The sequence below is a fragment of the Papaver somniferum genome, chromosome 8 (assembly GCF_003573695.1).
Source record: "Papaver somniferum cultivar HN1 chromosome 8, ASM357369v1, whole genome shotgun sequence".
Lineage (NCBI taxonomy): Eukaryota > Viridiplantae > Streptophyta > Magnoliopsida > Ranunculales > Papaveraceae > Papaver > Papaver somniferum.
This window is the reverse complement of record NC_039365.1, coordinates 168716932-168732939: the sequence shown is the minus strand read 5'-3', so window position 1 is coordinate 168732939 and position 16008 is coordinate 168716932. Positions and strand designations below refer to the sequence as shown.

The following is a 16008-nucleotide window of genomic DNA, read 5'->3' as shown; positions in this document are numbered from 1 at the left end:
AATTCGAGATGTATAAAACCACCATCTACCCCTTAGAATATCAGTCGTTCAAAATTAACGGTTGAAACTAAGATCGGTAGATGGTGAGATTTGTTGTCTCGCACTGCCCGATGTATGTTCTTTTAATACGTTACACATGTTAATTTTAGTTTCAGTAATAATATAGCATTTAATAAGGATAGTCACGATAGTTTCTCCGATCTCCTTAAATATTTTGACTTAGCCAAAGCGGACAGATAAAAAAAGATGGAGGTCGTAACTTTTTTTGTGAAGCAAAATCTTTTTGCCTCTAACTTCTGGAAATGACTTTTGTTTCCGAAAACAGTAATTAATCCTAGAAATCATAAGCAAAAAGATCTTGCCCCACTTAAACCAAGTCATTCTGAAATTTGATTCCCCACCTAGTTTGTGACTCTTTTGATTCCTGAAATTAAAAAGCAACTCTGAACACCCTAATTTACAAGAGTGAAATGGATTTATTTCTGATCAGTTCCTTTTGTATTCTCTTTTGCCTATCAGTGAATATTTGAAACCAAACAACAATAAAAAAAAGTAAAAAGTAACAATGTCGGAAAAAAAAATGAACAATAGCACTAGAAGATCCACCACCGTCAATAAGCAAAAAAATAATAATATAAAAAATGAAAAGGTGTCTGTGCATACAGATTAGTTCAATTTTTTGTATGAGCACCAAAGACAACCGGAACCACAATTGTCAAAAAGAGATAGAACTAGCCGAATGAGAGATCATTTCAGAATAGAAAAGTAAACGAATGAGAGATGAGGAAAGGATAGGCTTATCCAAATGAAATCCACTTGTCATCTCCTGAATGTTGTTTCCTTGATTCTTCCAATAGATACTCCTTTCCCTCCCACAAATAATCAAAACTAAAATCCAAACACACTTCTACTAAAAACTCACTTCTGACTCCCAAGTAAACCTTACACCACAGAATTCAGAGAAGAAGAAAAACATTTTAGTGAATACAGCAGCAACACCAATGGCTTCTCTTGCAACCTTAGCTGTTGTACAACCTACCGTCGTTAAAGGTCTCGGAGGAAGCTCAATCACCGGTACCAAGCTTTCGGTTAAGCCTACCGCTCGCCGTAGTCTCAGACAAACTAAAGTCAGGTGAGAACTTCAGTTAACAATAACCAAATTTATTTGATTAAAAACATTGTTATGTTTCTTGCAATATATATATATATACACTAAATGGTGAATGTTTTGTATATAGGACTGGTGCCGTGGTTGCCAAATACGGTGACAAAAGTGTGTACTTCGACTTGGAAGACATCGGTAACACTACCGGACAATGGGACTTGTACGGTTCTGACGCACCATCTCCCTACAACTCTCTCCAGGTAAACTAATATTTCCATGAACCTCTTTTCTTTACTAGATGAATGTACGTCGGTATATATGGTGACGGTTGGTAAATAAGATTGTTGCTAATAGTCGGTCATATAACGTGCAGAGCAAATTCTTTGAGACATTTGCAGCTCCATTCACCAAGAGAGGTTTGTTGCTTAAGTTCTTGATATTGGGAGGAGGTTCAACACTTGCATACTTGAGCTCAACAGTCTCCGGTGATATCTTACCAATCAAGAAGGGTCCTCAATTGCCCCCTAAGATGGGTCCTCGCGGAAAGATCTAAATGCTGAAAATGGAATTTCTAAATCCATAACTCAACATCCTTTGTGTTTTGGGTTACAGTTTATCTTCATTTTCAGAATTTGTAACTATGACATTATTGGTTTATTGTACATCATAAACGATTCGATTCGAAGTCAATTTAAGATCATTTTATGATATATATTTGAGAATTATTAGTAAGAGCTGAAGAGAAGTGAGAAAATTGAATTAATAGACTATGGCAATACAAAGTTAGAAGAATGAAGAACAAATCTCAGTATAACTAGAAAATCTACTACTTAGAGCCGTTCTAAAGCTCGGTTAAGAATACAAATGGAAAATCAAACTCTATGCTTAAAAACATTCTTCCTTTTGTTACATAAATTTTTAGGAAGAAAAATGAAGAACAAGAGCCATACAAATTCTCACGTGTCCTCTATGAATGGCTTCTCTTTGTGTTTTGGGTCTGAATATTTACACTTAGAATATAAACTCTCACTCTCTTTTCTGTTTCCGCCTTTTCGATTTTTCGTATATGCATCATCTGTGTGTGTCTATTAATGGCGAGCCGTTGGACTTCTAAGGCCACCCAAATTCTCAAGTTTCTCTATATAGGAAAACCTCTTGTTGTTATTAGTCACAACATTACCAAGCTTGTTCTTAACTTTGGCGTCATCAATTTTCAACATGTTGTCTACATTGCCGCCCATTGAGTCCTTACTCTTGTCATCGTTTTCTGCTGAATCATCCCAACCCATGAAGTCGAATAGTGTCATTGAACCCGGTGTTTCTAGTTGCGTTGGTTCTTCGTCGTTGCTAGGAGGATCTAATGCAAGAGGTCTGTTCGATTCTCCCAGTGACGGGTTGTGCACAAGAGAATCGGCGTAAAGTACGTCTTCTGTCCGCGACATGACTGTGTAAGCCAAGCTTTCTAGTATTCTTGAATAGCTCTCTAGAATAGACTGTCCAACATCCTGCGTAATCCGCAAACATATGCATCTTTTAAACTTCTTGCATTAACAATAAACTGAAAAATGCACAATGTTGCAGTAGGCTCATCATAGTTCATACCTTGTTAAACTGGATCTTGCTAATGTCGAGGGACGACTGAGGGATGCCGGGGAACCTATGTTTAAGAAGAAGCAAGATTGTTTCAGCTCTGTCTTCAAAGATTTCTCTCTTTTCTAAACTAACAGCAGAACCCCAAGAAGACTTGGAATCTTTGTTGGTCATTTTTCTTTTCCAAATTACAATAGATGCTTCAATTCTATTCTTGAGATCAAGGATTTTGTGCTCTGATGATAAGTCTAAAGTTGATAGGAATTCTCCAGGATCGAATGATTCGTCTGTTATACTCCGGTAAATCGAGTCCCCAAGACTTGCTCTACCATTCTGACAAGAATGAAAAAGAAGAGAACAAACAATTAGCCGAATGAACCGGCATTCCGCAAGATTTTTGAAATCATTGGTTTTGTTTTTATGTTTTTACCTTAGGAAGGGATTCAATGTAATCTTCAGGTATCTGCATTTCTGACAAAACTTGTGCATTTATGGCCATGGCTGCTTTCAGTACTTGGTTTACAGACTCCTTGATAAATTGAAGCCATTTTCTTGAGACATCAGACAGTCCATTTGGTGGGACTTTAGGAGTGGGTAGCCACCATTTGTCATCGTTCCTCTTTTCAGCATCTTTAGCATCTTTTGAAACATAATAGAATTCATTTTGATCTTTGAAGTTCTCTAAATGCTCCTGTTTAGCAGAAAGAAATTAGTAATGCAACCATCTCCAATACACCGAAGATTTCCAGAAAGAGATAGGGTTCTTACAATGAGCATGGCATCCAGCTTGCGCAGGGCCGGGATGTTCATGAGGAGATCCGTACGTTGACAAGTTGTCATAATCTGTAAAATGAAGAACAGTTAGGATTTAAGATGATTGTAGTGCACATGCAAGTGAGACAGGGAGATGGAGAGACGTTTACCTCCATGTTAACTCCATCTTTGGATTTCTGTTGCGAAGGGACGAATTCTACGATATGATCAGTCACAGATAACAACCAATCGATTTCTTTTCTCCACCTTGCTTTTCTTTCAACTGACATGGGCTCCAAACGTGACTGCTCACCGAAAACAGACGCTGCATTTTGTTGCAAAAACAAGCAGGTATTAGCATATCAAGCATCATAACAAAATGGACTATGCGGCTATATGAAAACCGATTCTCGTATAATTTGAGGCAAAAAGAGGCACAAGATCCATGGAATAAAAGAAAAACTCAGATGCATATCATACACACCTGCTAGATTAGTGATGGCGTTCGAAAGCGCCAAAGCCGAAGAAACTCCTTTTCCTCCACCTGACATATCTTCACCTAACAGCAACTTTGCAAACCTTTCTTTCATCATTTCAATATCTGAATCCAGCCCAACAAAATTGAACAATTTAACATCAAATTCTATACAATATTTTTATCTTGACATGTTCTACATATCGTGTTTATCGATCTTCAATGCCGTCCAAAGGGTAAAAGAATAGAAATTTTCAGAAATGAATACTAAATTGTCCAAAGACGGTTTCAAAGAGACAAATGAAGTAGATATGTTACCAGAATTTTTGTCCCTTGCCAATGGTAAACCGCCTCCATTGCCCAACCGTGATTTCGGTCCTCTATCCTTGTTGAATACAGAACCGATTTGTTGATTCTCTAACGAACTCGGAACATTTGATCCATGACTTCTTGATGAAACCTTCTCCTCTACTGGAGAACCACCAGTTACATTATCCAAAATCAAACTATGTGATTTTCTTCGTCCTGTATTAGGTTCGTACATGGCTTTATTGTTATTATTCGTCGAATGCAATCTTGATCTTTCAATGTTATTATCTTCTTGTTCAAGAACTCGAACGACCATCGTAAGTTCGAACTAGATTGACAACCATTGGTACTACTATCTTATAATGGTTAATGACTCTTATCTTGCAATACTAGTAATGCTCGAAAACACGAAACGCGTCGACACAATGTCAACAACTCATGCTAGAAGGAGATTTGATGTTTTGAGAAAGAAAAGAAGAAACCCAAAGTTGAGAAATGAGAGAATTTGATATGAAAAAATGGTTTTGAAAAAAATGTTTATTGATTTCGGTTTGTAGGTTATATTCTGGTGTCAAATGAACGTGGGGTGCATGTTTGAGAAAACAAGAGATTTTTATTTTTGTTGGAGTTTCAGAACATTGAATGGTTCAGGTTTTATGTTAACAAGTCAAGTTCGCAAAAAGCCCGGGAATAACAATGAAATTTTAACCACCATTCTACCTATAATTCTCTCCCTCAAATAGACAAAAATGCCCACCTAAAACAGAAATTTTAGACACATTACAGGGGTAGTGAAAGTAAAAACCATCGTTGATTTCCTATTATGTCTCTCTTTCAATCACTTAAAAAGAATTGATTGTTCTTGCCAAAATGACAAGTTCTTAAAATAGACACTTAGAGGAAATAATCAAAGGAAATGTGTACATTGGAATAGGCTCAGTTGAATTAGAAATGATTCTCAGTTGAACTGAAATTGATTCCCAGTAGTTGGAAAATATTATCAGATTAAGAGTGGACATAAACTATCAATTATTGTGGCCGTCTTGAATGTTCAAAAAGAACAAGTTCATGAATATAGATACAGACCAATAAAATAGAATACACAAATTGTCAACCCAAAGAAACTATGGCAAAACTTTCTTCCTTTAATGGTAGTTCCAGCAGGATTAGTTCCCGAATGAATTCCGCAGTTATACGTACCCCGACTACTGCAGTCATTTGGCAGTGCAGTGGTTTGAGAGGATGTACCAGAATTGAATTGTAAATATGAAATGCAACAAAAATGTGGAACAACATAAGAAAACAATTTTTACACATTGTTGTTGAAGAAAAATGAATATCAGTACAATCGTCGCTATTCAGGGACTCACTTACAAGGACTTCATGATTAAGCTTGACTCTACAACTCTTAACTGATTAAATCAGATAAGTTACAAGAACTTTCACAAAAGAAAGAGGAAAAAATGGAGAACAAAATGCTTAAAAAGGCAAACAACATGTATGTATATATATTTCGTAACATAAGAAAATGGCACATAGCCATTTGGCTGACATGACTACTAACTATTACTACCTGCAACCTTTCATCAAATAAGAAGAAGGACTTGAGAAGCTTACTGAAGTCGCACCTGCAGACCTCCTGTTCTCTGTTCCCTTCCCAGGTGTGCCACATTCACTGAAATCAAGAACACGCCGCTCCGTCTGAAGAGGAGGAAGAAAAAGTTAGTTTTACAAAGATGAAGAAATGGAGGTAAAGAATCAGTTGGAAACCAGAGGGGGATGTTTACCAAGAGCTCGTTGCCTGAATCCTCCTGATCACAAAGTTTTCCATCAGGCGGATCTTTTTGACCACTTGCTAAAACTTCATGGGCTTCTGCAACTACTGCTGCAGTTTGCTCGCGCAACTGTTGCATTAACCCAAGTGCATCATAGCTTCTCTCTCCAGGGCTCATGAAATACCCTATGTCCTGCACATTGTAAGCATATTGGTAAGTGACTCTGCGGATGATGTTATAGGGCGTCCTAGTAATAAATCGAATTATCTCAATCTTGAATGCTGTGTGTAGGAAGTGAAGAACAAGATTAGTGAAAGCTACAGTAGAAGTGAAGAAGTTTCCAGATTGGAGAAAAGTCTAGATGATTAAATAGTACAGATTTAGTTGGGTACCAGCTATTTTCAGTTGCATATGTTAAACAGATTACAGCGACAGATTAGCTGAGTGAACAAAGGTATGATAACGCAATCCTAGAAGTAACTTCATTAAGTATAAAAAAAAATGTAGTACCTCAATTGTTATGTCTGTATCAACTCTTGGACCAGGCAAGAAGGAGTTCATGAACCAAGGGGACTTCCATGCCGAAGGAGATTCAAACCCTTTCTTGATAGAAGGTGTGCCACCAAACCTACAACCAATATATGCGAATTAGATGAGGCAAAGCAAAGGCTATCAGTACTGTAAACATGATGTTACCAAGAACCACATAACCTCAATGAAAAGTAAACATGTCAGTAATATTAATCCAAGCCCACAAGAGTATATACTTACAAGCTGATATTCTCTGTGTCACCGTCAATCCCAGCATTCTTACTTGCAACTTCAAGCGGAAGCGATAACGGAAAACATTGTGCCGACGTTGCTGGAACTAAACGCCTTCCATTCCTCCTCTCTGAAGTAGGAGAAACAAATACATTTACAGAGCAATGCTCTGAACGACCACTTTGAGCATTCTGAGCTGATGATGTCTCCAAGCTTCTGGAATGTTGATCTTTTGGACTCTGAGCATTGAAAACTCTATTTGTAGGATATCTTTCTCGGTCAGGGGAAAAGAAAACACGATCATTTATGTTATGCTCAACAAGGACTCTGCTGGGCTGTTGCACCTGGGAGATAAGAATGCCTTGAAGTTTAATATCACATGATAATTCAAGGGTGAGCAAAAGCCCTCAGTTAATAAGTTAAAAAAAAAAAGATTGATTGGATCCAATTCAGAACTCAGATGAAGAGTATAAAGAACCACAATGACTCATGCATACAATTTTAACTGCTGAAATCAAGGTAATGTTAGTGACAGCGAATCACAGGAAGGGCAAATAAGGAAGAGAAAAACGAGATCATCATGATAAAGGCCTATTCATACTACTACAGATATTACACAAGGATAAGTGAAGTTACCATTTCGGTGGTGTCACCAAGATCCATTGTATCTGAAGCAACAAGTCCGTCATCAGCCTCTTGATTTCTTCTAGGCCCGGTTTCAGACACATTCTCCAAAATCCTACCATCTGAAGAAGAGATCCCACCATGATCCACATTTTCTTTGTCAGAAGTGGAGACGCCCAGATGATATCTATGGTTATTTGGTGGAGAAAAGAGAACACTCTTGATAGCAGATAACGTAATGTTGCCCACTACATTTTCATCAAAAACAACATCTAGACCAGGAGATTCACTGCTGTTCATTATTTTCCCATCATGTTTTTTCCCACATTTTCTATCCTGTAAAGGTGAAAAGAATTCTCGCGGTCGTTTCTTCAGAATGGAAGGTGTGCCTTGAAAGCTTTTTGCAGCACTCTTCAAAACTCCATCAGGACTATCATCTCGAGATGGTGAATCGAATAGTCTGTACGGAGAGTAGCAGTTCATGGACGACATTGTAAGTTGGCGGATGCCAAGGGGGCTGTACGCTTGTTGTAAGTCGCCCCCAGATTGTATCAGATCACAGCTAAGAAATGGAAGATCCAGGCTTGGAAAACGAGGTGGTTCGTAGAATAAAGTCCCCTGGTCCGGATCTTCAACATCATTTTTTCTGCCTTTATCCACACTTGTATGGGTTTCGACACCGTCTAGGTTCAATGAAGCAAATATATCAACAGGAACTGGTTTTGATGCATCTTTAACCCAGTTGGGGTTCGAAGGCAGGCAATCTTTCTCTATATCATCATCGCAGGGAGAGTTACTACAACCAGCCTCAGGATAGATGAACCCATCACAGGAGCTCGTAAAGGCCTCAGGGTCCTGAATTCCACTTGGCATGTCTCTCATTCCACTACATTTGTTACCAAAACTGACCGTTCCTTCACCAGCGCAAAGCAGACTTGAGTAATTCATTAAAGGTTCACCGCAGTATGTTGATAACATGTCAGAGGAGCTTAGCGGATAATACGGTTGTGGAGCTAAACTTCTACCAGTTTCAGAGCTTTGACTATCAGATCGGCAAATCATTGCATTGGAGTGTCCATTTACCGAAGAAAAACATCCATTTGTCCCTTCTTCTGAGTTGAAAACACCAGAACGGTCAGTTTGAGACATAGAGGCCTGCTCCTGGTTATCAGCCCTAACCACATTATGCTCCATAGAACTTCCTCCAGACATCAACGATCCTGTTTCAAGGTCTTCTTTAGCCCCCGTTGTACAAGGTCTAGATGGTTCAAAAAAAGCAGAGGGCTCCTGTAGAAAATAATCAGAATTCCCAGAGTGACACATAAAATTATGCGCAGGGGACTTAACAGATGTAGCCTGACCACAAGGTATTTCTCGGCCAGCACAAGCAACTTCTTCTAAAGTGGTATAATACTGCTGGGAACATGACGGATTTGAAGTTTGTGATTCTATGTGACCAAACTCTTCAGTCAATCTAAAGTCATCCTGTGAATGTACTGGAATATAGCTATTATCCATGTTATTGTCAGTTTGGGAGCACGCATGAGCAGTTGAAGGTTGACTACATTCTGATACCTCTTCCATTTCCGACCCATCTTTCAGACAACTATCATCTCTACCACTATTTTGTGCTCTCGAAGAAGAAGGGGGATACTGGTTTAGGTTGCCCACATGAGGCAGACCCTGAAACTGAGCTAGAAGACCTGATGCCAAGTAAGAATCTAATTTCTTTTTCACAGAACTGTTCCAATGATTTTTTATCATATTATCTGTCCTGAGGACGCAAAAGCAGAAAATAATTCAATAATCAGATTCGAGGACAACTAATAGAAGAGCTTAAAATGTGCAAAAAGTAAAATGATGAAAATGAATAAAAAGAGAGCACAAACGCAACAGGTAGCATACAGAAAACCAATCTGATAACAACGTTTCTTCAGTGACAGCTAAAAAAATACCTTCCCGGTAAGAACTTTGTTAACTCGGCCCATTTGTTCCCATAAATTTGATGAGCGTGAATCAAGGCCACCTCCTCCTCCTGAGTCCATGCCTCTTTGTTAATATTTGGATTGAGATGATTATGCCACCTAAAACCCAAAGGAAATGTGAAAAGGAAAAGAACACAAGAAAAAAACTGTCCAGTACAAACAAAAAAAGGTAGACCTTCATCTTAAATCGGCAACGGGTTACTGTTGTAATTAGTATATCATCTACTGATGAAGGTGGGCCAATCAGAACTATTAAAACCTAGTTCGGAAGAGCAAGCCAGGGTATATCAAACGCAGTAACAGAAGAAGCATTCAGTATCAGGTAACCCATGAGCCCAAAAGCTGGTGAAATTTTGTTTTTGAATGAAAACTTGCACGGCAAGGTGCAAAACAGTCTAATAAAGTCAAACAGTATAGACTTACGGAAGTCTGAAAGTACATTGCTATATTCATTTTAGAGTAAAACTCTTCCAAGGAATAGGAACGGATACTAAGTTTGATATTGTGTTGGAGATATACCTTTCCCGACACTGCTTTCCTATGCGACCAGGCAAAGCTTGTGCAATAGTGGACCATTTCTTTGCCCCATGTTTTTTAACCAACTCAACTATTACCTCATCCTCCTGTAAGTATAACATAAGTACAAAATTTATACATGAAAGCAAATAATAGCAGCAGAAAAACCAACGTCCAGAATCATTCACCTCTTTCGACCATGGACCTTTAACAAGCTCTGGATTCAAAACCTTCTGCCACCGATGTAGGCACTGCACATCTGTTCGATCCTTAAAACATTCAGCTGCACAGACACAACAATAATGTCATATGACAATGTGAAAAATCACAAAAGTACATGAAACATTAGACGATATAAGTCATTGTCTATTAGAGGATAGTCGACTCGCACATAGGGGAGACTAAGAAACTTAAGGAAAGGAATCTGAGATATGACTGGTCAGAATTCGTAGAGGAACAATAAATATGACGTAGCAAGAAAATTAAAAAGGCAAGTTTGGACTAGAAAAACAAAATAGATTATAGGAGAACATTTTCACCTAGCTTTTCCAAGGTCTCAGAATGCTACGGAAACAAAAGTTGACAGAATATAGTCTAGAATGCTATGATGATTAAATAACAGGAACTCTTTGAGAAAAGAATAAGTAAAGATGCTGGTCCTCTTGATCTAAATGTTTATCCAAGCAAATGTTTGATATGTAATGCTTTTAGAGCAATTTGTTCTCAGTTCCAGCATATCGTACAGAGATGAATATAAAGTCAACAGCAGTACCAATTTTTTTCCAATTGCGCCCCTTAAAACGCTGAACAGCTCTGCATAGAATTGTATCCTGTATACGAAAACCAAATCCCATATTGTTAACTGAGCCGAACAAAATAATCAACCCCTAATGGAAAATCATGCAAAACCAGTATGTTTTTTGAACTGAACCAAATAAATACAACTTTACAGAATAAGCATAGATCAGATTACAAATATACATGTGTATCTCAAAACATGATTGATGGACATTTTAGCACAGGATGGTCTGTGATGACTAAGTGCAACACCAGATCAACACAATGCTGATTGCCTTCTGGATATGGGGAGTACTCCCCCTAAGCCGAAGAATCTATAGTCTTAATCATGTACAGGAATCATAAATGTTTCATCACTTTCATGCCCTTTGTTTTCGTAAATAAACAAAATACCCATCGAAATGTTCAGAGTTTTTTTTACCTTAGCACCTAAACACAGATTGTTGTAGTTATTTGAGGGACATGGACACAAGAGAGTCAAATTATCCACAATGACAAATAAATACTAATTTTGGGTCAAAAAGTTACCTCTTCAGCCGTCCATTGACCTTTCGTAGAGCGTCTTGTAGGGCCGCTTGTCCTCCTAAAAAACACCACATAAGATACAATTTTTCAACTTCACACATGAAAGGTGCCTTACTCCTACGGAATGCAGTGACATAGATGGACAGGGAACTATTCTTACCCATGTGAAGTTCGTGTTCTTTGTAACCCATTCTGATTACCCCCTTCTAATGGAGCTGCAACATGAACCTCAGCTCCCCCGTCCCCCGGATTTCTATCGCTTTCCATTGCTTTTAAATTGGCAGAAAAAAATGCGTGTCCCGATTCCCACGCGCTGATAACTTTCGTGAGAATATGGTCCCCGGATCATTATCAGCCCCCGTAGACTGTAAGTAAAGCTTCTCCTAGCTACAAGAGTAACCAAGAAGTGAAAAAATGAAGATCAGAGAGAAATAGACAAACATCAACACTAGAAACTGAAGCATACTGTATTTTCAAAATTTACTGTCTTTTTATACTAGAAATTGCTCTTAAAAGATGGCATATACACTAAATCTAGTTCAAATCTGTACCTTTTCAACCTAGTTTTGAGCTAGCTAATAAACCCCTTTCAGACAAGGGTTTTACTTGCTAGGTATAGAGTGATTACCATTATGAATTTCAGCAAATCAAGTTTACAGTTAAATTTCTACTTAATCTAAACATAACCAGCTAAACCCCATAACTCAAACATCAAAATTAGGCCAAAATCAAACCGATCCATCAATAAAAATTGCCCCAAAACCTAAAAATATTCACACTCACATAACACCATCAAATTCAAGCCTAATCTGCAAAATTAGTTGACCAATCAAGTCAAAACCGATCAACCAAATCCACTTAACTCAACCTAATCAACCGAATCAAATCCATACCCATCTAGCAACATCATCAAATTACGCCCTAGAAACCACATTTCCCCATCAGATTTTCAAAATTTCAACTTCAAATCACCAAATTCACTCAAAAATTTTCAAAATCCACAAATCTAAACTAAAACCCACCAACAAATTACTCAAATTTCCCAATCCAAATTCAAAAAAATGTAAACCTACCGTTTTAAGATGTGCACAGTAACAATCGAATCGTAACAACCCCAAAATCGATGAATAAACCCCAATCAGACCACTGCACATTGCAGATCTTAAGAACCCCAAGTCTGATCTTAAGACCTACAACCCCAAATTCAAACCCAGAAAGAGGAAAATGAGAGAAAGGCGAGGCTTTTAGAGAGAGAGAAAGAAACGGTCTGAGAAATTTCAAAACATGAAAGGGGCGGTCTCAAACGTTCAAACCCTATGCTTATAAATCTCAAACACGTTGATAATTCAATCAACGGTGATGATTGGTTGTTTGAAAAACGGAGTTGTTTTAATCCGTTGATATTTTTCGAAATGCTCAACGGCTGGGGATTACCTACTTAGCCGGTTTGAAAAGTGTAGATTTCGTAGCTAGGGACAAGAATTCTTTCTTCTACTATATTCGGTTTTGACTTTTGATTAAATTCACTTAATTATGAGTATAATTATGGTGATGATTAATTGAGATTAGTGAAATCTATAGTGTATTTTTTTGAAAATCAGTTTTGTGAACGTTGTGATGTAGGGTCTGATATGGTGATAATGAATTTTTGTTGTTTGTGACCAATGATTTAGGTGGTATTGTGATATCAATAGACAAAATTTTGATAGAATTTGTTTGGATGAGTTTGCTTGTAGATGTGTTGCGGGGTTGGCGGTCCGGGGGCGCTATCGCGTCGCAGGCTAGGTAGCAGTAGGGGTATTCTAAGGACGGTTTCTATGTTTAAGGGCATTTTTCCCCATTTTTCATTTCAGGTGGTCTGGCAAACTCGTTACGTCCCTGTGGGAAAAAAGGTTTAGCGACTGAGTCTCGGTCGAACGGTGGAGACTATACCCTAGCGATAAAGATTTGAGCGTTGGATGTTGAGTCTATGCCGCTCGGTGGAAACTCTATCGTTAACATTTATTTGTCTAACGACTACTTGCCCCCTAATTTCACCATATATATACTCACCCTACTGCATTCAATTTATTCACGCCTAATCTTCATACATTGTACATTATCTACCTATCTTTTCCACTTTTGTCCTCAATTTGTTTACTTTTAGTTTCATAATTAATGGATTCTTCTGATGAAGAGATGCATATTCATATAGATCGATTTAAATCACAACAGTAGTATATGTTTAGATGTTGCGACAACGTATGACGAGTCAGATAAAGATAGAAAACTAACTGATACTATAACGGTGGTACATTCAGGGAAGATACTTAGATCTCTAGAGACAAAATAAGTATTCACAAGAAAACATACATATCGAGGAAGGGATGAGTTCCACGAGAAGCTGATGCATGATTATATTGTGTGTACTCTGACCAAGATTTCCAACATCGGTTCTACATATCAGACACTCAGTGATAAATATTATTAACGAGATTTGTCTTGTAGAACCTCAATTTAATTATCAGTTTGATGCACCAAATATTAGATGTCATAGTCCATAACGAAAAGTTAGTTCGGCCCTAAATATTTTAGGTTACTGGTGTCGAGCGAATTCTAGCACTTTCGTAATAACTTCATATAATTATCCTTCATTGTCTTGAGAAACAATGATTAATCATTTTAGCCCAACATATGTACGAAAACCAACTGAGGCTAATGTTAGAGAAATACTAAAGCAAAGCCAGGATAGGGTAGTCTTGACTGCAATGACATAGATCTTTCAGGTTAAAGAGTTTCTCGTAACCCGTATGGATGTTAGTTTTAAATCGTGTTATAGGTTAACTATGGTATTTTGTGTTTGTAAGTTTTTTTTCATGTAATTGAAAATTCAAGTAATGAAAAACTACCACTTCATTCAAAATGACATAAGTTAAAATAACTAAAAATATTACATTTTAAAGTCGAGTAAAAGTAAAGCTAATACATTAATTATCCTAAGTAATCTACTTCATCTTGTTCATCATCTTCATCTTGATCATCATCATCTCCAAGTTGTTTTTGAAAATTCTTGTTACGTTTTTCTTCAAACTTGTTAAATACCATTTCCCATACCTTTTTTTTCGTTCGCTCATTACCGAGGTTTCGCATTAAGAATATTATGATTTTCATAATATATCACAAACTTTTACTAAGTTTGCTTTTTTTTTTTTATAGTTATGGCCTCTAAACATCTCTTGTTATTAGTTTTAGTTGTGTTAGCAGTTTTGTCTTCGAGAGGGGAACTTTATGATGTTGGAGATGATCATGTATGGGCTTTTCAAAAATCTAGTGAAAATTTCTCCAAGTCTTGGGATGCATCTAAGACATTTGTTGTTGGAGATCATATAGGTTGGTCTATAGTAATTCTATATCTTTCTTTACTTTTATAGTACATGAATAGTTGTGCTAAGAAAAACTTTTTCTTTTTTTTGTTTTTCTTTGCAGTCTCCAATTATAAAGCGAAGTTAGATTACGTCATCCAAGTCAACCATATAGCGTACGGAAACTGTGATTCGCCAACCCCGATAAGAATTTACATGTCAGGGGAGGATATCCTCGCTTTGAAAGACGGTCATTATTTCTTTATCTGTCCTATTTCTGACCACTATATCAGTGGTCAGAAAGTTGATATTAGAGTGCTTTCTTCTAACAGTCGAACCAAACCAAAGAAGGAAAAAGAAGATGGGAAAAAAAATCAACGTTTATGATTGATTAATTGTTTCCCGTTTCTTATTAAAATTTGATTAATCAAGTAAGTTGAAAGATAAGAAAATGTGTGACTAAAATTGAAGTTAATATAAGGTTTATCCTTTCTAAGAAGGGTTTGTGGTTCCTAAGCGTTGGATTTTTTTGTTTCTTTCAAAAATTGAAATTGAATATGTTTATAATATATTTGTCATTTTTATTTTTTATGTAATTTTGTTTGTACTTTCAATTTTTTTAATTTTTGTAAACTTAGCTCTACTACAATATGTTATATCACAATTTTGGTCGATATCATTATACATGTTCTGCACTACATTATAGGCTAGTAACTGATTCGATGAAGGAAAGAGATAATATTATATTGTGGGATCTTAATGAAAGATTAGATGAGATAATGCTTGAGAATGATTCAAATAGTATACCTCTTGGTGATAATGAAGAAATCGATGAACATATATTTCCTGAAGATGGAGATTTGGTCGAGACTTCAAATGATATGACAACTGAGTATACCTAGGTATTTTCTATGTCCTTTCTTGTTACATTTCTTTTATCAATTTATATGCGACTAAGAATCCAATAATATGTTAATATTAAAATAAACCTTCTTTTATCGACCTTTGTTCAGGTGCAACGAGAAAATGTATAGGTACATTTACCTTTTGAATGCATCGAAGCCATTGCATCGATGCAGTATCATACTCTTTACTGTTGGTGGAAGTATATTAATTATCTAAGTCAGTTAGATATGATGGTGTTTATTTTTTTTTAAAAGGAAATTCAAAATGTTAGTTCAGTGCAGTTGTTTATTGTTTTAGCTGGTTCATATCACTTTTCATAACTTTGTTAGTCCGCCTTACATTTTCTGGTTGCATTATGAAAATCCAAATTATTTTGTTTCATCATCCCTTTAGGTTTTGTTCTCTGCATTAGTTCTTTTAATGCTTTTGCTGAAGAAAAATTTGTTTGGAAGTTGGAATATATTCTAACCAAATAATCGTCATCCCCAAGAACCCCTCGCGTATGATGGCTTCTTGATTATTTATCAAACATAAAAACTATCAA

At 36.9% G+C, this 16008-nt stretch overlaps 3 protein-coding genes across 3 annotated transcripts; 1 reads left to right on the top strand and 2 right to left on the bottom strand.

Annotated features, from left to right (window-relative positions):
- The first annotated feature begins 881 nt into the window (after positions 1-881).
- LOC113303911 (photosystem I reaction center subunit VI, chloroplastic-like) lies at positions 882-1834 on the top strand. The gene is made up of 3 exons (XM_026552998.1): positions 882-1132; positions 1239-1365; positions 1479-1834. The coding sequence occupies exons 1-3, from the start codon at positions 1002-1004 to the stop codon at positions 1656-1658; spliced, it is 438 nt and encodes a 145-aa protein (XP_026408783.1). The 5' UTR covers positions 882-1001; the 3' UTR covers positions 1659-1834.
- A 7-nt stretch (positions 1835-1841) lies between these two features.
- Positions 1842-4824, bottom strand: LOC113303909 (rop guanine nucleotide exchange factor 12-like). The gene is made up of 7 exons (XM_026552996.1): positions 4242-4824; positions 3933-4049; positions 3619-3773; positions 3464-3538; positions 3126-3386; positions 2708-3028; positions 1842-2610 (listed from the first exon to the last, which is right to left on the bottom strand). The coding sequence occupies exons 1-7, from the start codon at positions 4546-4548 to the stop codon at positions 2194-2196; spliced, it is 1653 nt and encodes a 550-aa protein (XP_026408781.1). The 5' UTR covers positions 4549-4824; the 3' UTR covers positions 1842-2193.
- A 703-nt stretch (positions 4825-5527) lies between these two features.
- LOC113303907 (transcription factor MYB3R-1-like) lies at positions 5528-12495 on the bottom strand. The gene is made up of 12 exons (XM_026552992.1): positions 12291-12495; positions 11378-11604; positions 11221-11275; positions 10667-10724; positions 10083-10177; positions 9898-10001; positions 9349-9477; positions 7406-9167; positions 6779-7113; positions 6518-6635; positions 6020-6199; positions 5528-5933 (listed from the first exon to the last, which is right to left on the bottom strand). Exons 2-12 carry the CDS (start codon positions 11482-11484, stop codon positions 5802-5804), a joined length of 3075 nt encoding a protein of 1024 aa, XP_026408777.1. The 5' UTR covers positions 11485-11604; positions 12291-12495; the 3' UTR covers positions 5528-5801.
- Between the last annotated feature and the right edge of the window lie 3513 nt (positions 12496-16008).